This window comes from Nannospalax galili, unplaced genomic scaffold, assembly GCF_000622305.1.
Source record: "Nannospalax galili isolate Female #2095 unplaced genomic scaffold, S.galili_v1.0 scaffold861, whole genome shotgun sequence".
Lineage (NCBI taxonomy): Eukaryota > Metazoa > Chordata > Mammalia > Rodentia > Spalacidae > Nannospalax > Nannospalax galili.
This window is the reverse complement of record NW_008345581.1, coordinates 1,236,499-1,240,834: the sequence shown is the minus strand read 5'-3', so window position 1 is coordinate 1,240,834 and position 4,336 is coordinate 1,236,499. Positions and strand designations below refer to the sequence as shown.

Below are 4,336 nucleotides of genomic sequence, written 5' to 3'. Positions count from 1 at the left end.
CTTTTTGAGACAGGGTCTCCCTGTAGCCCCAGCTGGCCTTGAACTCACAGAGATCCGCCAGCCTCTGCCTCCCAAGTACTGGGACTACAGGCATGCGCCACCATGCCCGGCTCGACGTTGGTCTTTTTTAATTAAATTTTTATTTTGCATACTCAATAATGGCTTTCATATGACGCTTTCAGTATTTGTCTTTGTCTTTCACTGACTTTACTGCTGTTGATCCTCTTCCCAGTCAGTCCCCCTTCTACCTTCACGTCTTGTTTTTGTTTTTGTTTTTGTTGTTGTTGTCGTCGTCGTTTGCTTGTTTTGTTTTATATTTTTGTGAACCAGTGAGTTTAATTAGGGTTTTTTTTAGCAGTATTCAACATGATTGTGAAAAGCAGAAACAAGGTACAAGTAGCTGTACCACTGAAGAAAAGTAGATTTTGGATTTCTAATCACTGACCACTACTTTTTACTAGTGTTACACAAAAAAGAAAAGAAAAGCTTAATAGCTATATCAAGTGGTTTATTACTTGTTTAGTTGAATGCCTTAAGTATTTCAACAATTGCTTAAGTAGATATCATCTGAGCCCAGTTTTCTGGAAAAATTTTATTGGGTAGCAACTAATGACATTTATTACATACTTTCTGAGATCTAGTAGTACAGCAATTTTTTTCTTTTTACTTTTGATGATGCATTCAATTATTTGATTTTCGAACATTGAACCATTCTTAGTATTCCTAAAAGAAAAAGCAATTTTTTGCATGCTGTAAGCTTTGTACCACTGTTTGGTTAGGCTTCCTCAACTCAGAAATGTTGTATCTTTGTGAAGTTTAATTTATATCATGTAGTTCCAAAAGTATCCATCATATTTGTTTAATAATCAGTAACGTTGATGGGATTTTTAAAGTCAGGTTTCTAATTTTCCTTTATTATGAACAAATCTTTGAGACTTAGTATGAGCCTTTCATGAACCTTAAAAGAGGGAAGCCTGCTAATATTTCACCACAGAACAGTAGTTTCAGGTAAGTAGTTTTCTTGTTTAATTAACTAGATCCACAAACACACAAACCTTGAAAAAAAATCTATTTAGTGTTATCTCAGATTTTAAAGCTCTTTTCATTTTTGTATTTCTTTTCCACAGTCTGTGGTGGATGACTGGATTGAATCATATAAACAAGACAGGGACATCGCGCTTCTGGATTTAATCAACTTTTTTATCCAGTGTTCAGGATGTCGAGGTACAAAATTACAAAAATACTGATGTATATTGAGCCTATCAGTCCAGCAGTATGACTTCACCTGACACTAGTCATATAAAATTCTTCCTGTACTTGTGTGTTGGTCTTTTTCGCAGAGAAAGTTCTTGATACGTTATTTAAGCACGCTCCTATTTCTATTCCATTTCAGTTATGCCACAATAAGTAGCAACAAATTTTTGCATTTTTTAATTGGAAAATTAATATTTGAGTATGAATGATTTTTTTAAACATAAATGTTACAGTTTTTCCATATTTGTACATCAGCTTCATGTAAGAATATATGCTTTCTAATAACGTTCATTATTATGTATCATTTTCAATATTGCGATTCTCCTTTTTATGAATAAGTATTTAAAATAAATGTGAAACATGTATCATCAATTTATAATTGGTTGAAAATCTACAAGTTAATTTATTAATTTAAAGTGAAGTTGTATTGCTATTTTAACTATGTAACCCCTAGATATTCGTCTCTAGAACAAGTAAATCATAACAGGCTTTATGTTTCTACACAGGTAAGTGCAGAAAGAATAGTGATGTTTTACTGAGATAATTGACCAAATATTTTTAATTCTCAAAAAAATACCACTCTACTATTTTATTAAACATTAAAGAGGTGACTGCAGAGGTGGCTCAGTGGTTAAGAGCAGTGGCTGCTCTTGCAGAGGATCCAGGTTCGGTTCATAGAACCCACATGGCAGCTGAAAATTGTCCAAAACTCCAGTTTTATAGGCTCTGATGCCATCTTTTGGCTTCCATTGGCACTGCACGCATGTAGTGGACCTATATATTTGTATGCAAAACATTCAGACATAAAATTAAAAAAAAAAAGAACCTTAAAATTAAAATCCATCAGGAAGGAGCAAGGAAGACTATGGAAAGCCAGAAAACATTTTTTTGGAAACAGAGTAAAAAGATTTATGTTAATGAAAATATTAATGATAGATTCACTGAAATTCTTTTGTATACTTCATTACCTACTTATGACACAACCTTTAGCAAATAAAGTAAACCAAGAGAAATCTGTATTTTTGAGCAACATTGATGAAAAACCTATAGTTAATAATGTAATTTAATGGTAAAATTTGAAAAATATTTGCTGTGAATTTAACAATAGGACAGAATAGCTCCCCTTCCTTTTCATTCAACATTTTGCTAGTTTGCCAGCACAGTATCACAAAGAAATCATAATAGAAAGATATATATTAAAATAGTTATCAAGTTCAAATATTTGGTTACATAGAAATTTGAAATGACTTGAGAATTTATTGAAATTTATTAGTTCACATGAGTGTGATAGAAACTACAGAAACTCGATATTCGATGGCATTCTAATACATAAGAACATACAATCATAAAAAGCAACTCATGAGCAGGCAAGATTGCTTAATGAGTAGTGAAGAGTAGATGCTGTCTGAGTTACATTTCCCAAATCCAGGTAAAGGTGAAAGGAGTGAAATAACTCAACAAAGTTGTTCTTTGACCTGTACATGGCATACTATAGCATGCATAATCCCACCCCCCAACATATCATGCACCTAAGTACATGATAACAATTTTGAAAAAATTTTACATACAACTCAAAGTATATACAATTTATAGTGATAACAATGCTATAGAAGGATAGATTTAGCAAGGTGTTTTAATTTGAAATTTTTAAAAATATCTTAAAGCCAAAATTTGTAGAATTTGATATAAATGATATATAGCATGGTTCTTACACGAAGTCAGTAACACATGATAAATTTAATGAAATTTCCATCAAGTAAAGTTGCTTTCTTAAAGACTTGCTTATTTATGTCAAAAGGTTTATTTTACTATATTGGCATAGTGTATTATATATTTATATGAAATACCTACCTTATTCCCTCTCTAGATATTGTTAGAACAGATATGTGTCATTTTTTTTTCAACAGCCTTTATTTTAAGGAAGAAAATTAAAAATATGTCACAGGTTAGTGAAATGCTATGATTGGTATAATAAAACTGTTTAGGTAAGTCTTAGTATGTGCCCAAGTTTTATACTTGGCCTAATTTTCCTAATTTAATCTTATTAGTATTCTCATGCAATTATGGTCTTTATTTTTATAGACCAGGAAACTAAGATTTAATTTTTATTTGTTTATCTTGTGTCATACAATTAATGCTAAAATTAAATTGGGACCTGGGTATGCATCAGGGGCTATTGCTTGCTTCGCTTGACATCTGGGATTCAACCCCTGATACCTCTCCCTAAATAAATAGTCAAACAGATTCATGGGCAAGGTGCCTTATGATATAGAAAGGGCTGCTGACCCAGCCTAAGCTTTGTGTCTATGTGAGAATATAGGGAGATCTTTTTTTTTTTTTTAACAAAAATCACATTCTAGAGAAGGCAGACCCTAAAATGAGCAAACGCAGGTTATGGATAGGAAGAAAAGAAGAAAGTACAGGGTAACAGATTATGCAAAAAGACATTTAGACCAGAAAGTATGGCTCAGTAAAACCCGTTGAGATTTCTAGGGCTGAATTCTAGAGCATGGAATGTGACGGCCTTTAAAATTTGGTAATCTAATTTTTCCTTTTGAAATATATTGTTATGGGGCAAAATTAATTAGTCTTCTGCTTTCTGCCTTCCTGTCCATCTCTACGCAGTAAACTGCTCTTAACTGGATTATTGTGTATATATTTCAGTAGTCTAAGTAGCCGTCTAATTTCCTTAAATATAAATTTGGAATATGTTCAAATAAGATTATGGTGGCTCACAAGCCTATAATCCTAGTACTTGGGAGACTGAGGAAGCATAGAGGAATGCCAAGTGTATGAAATACCTTGGACTACAGACCAAGTTCCAGGCCAGCCTGGGCTGCCAAATGACACCCTGTCTCAATCTCCCACTTTCCTCCAAAAATGGAGCTCCACAGCAAGCTTTCTGTTTCCTTAAAAACAAAAATCAAAAAGACTTTATTTTTTTGAGACAGGGTCTTGCTATGTAGCCCTAGTTAGCCTGATCTTGTTCTGTAGATCATACTGGCCTGCCTGTGCCTCTCAAGTACTGGGAATAAAGATGTGTAGTAACATCACACGACCCTGGCCTTCTTTCTTACCTTTT

At 33.2% G+C, this 4,336-nt stretch overlaps 1 protein-coding gene across 2 annotated transcripts in view; it reads left to right on the top strand.

Moving 5' to 3' along the window:
* Window positions 1-4,336, top strand: part of Stag1 (stromal antigen 1) — a 421,107-nt gene that overhangs the window by 141,903 nt on the left and 274,868 nt on the right. For both annotated transcript variants that reach the window (XM_029567624.1, XM_008841643.3), the window contains exon 5: window positions 1,128-1,224. In XM_029567624.1, coding sequence (XP_029423484.1) covers window positions 1,128-1,224 — 97 coding nt within the window. The remainder of the gene's footprint in view (window positions 1-1,127; window positions 1,225-4,336) is intronic.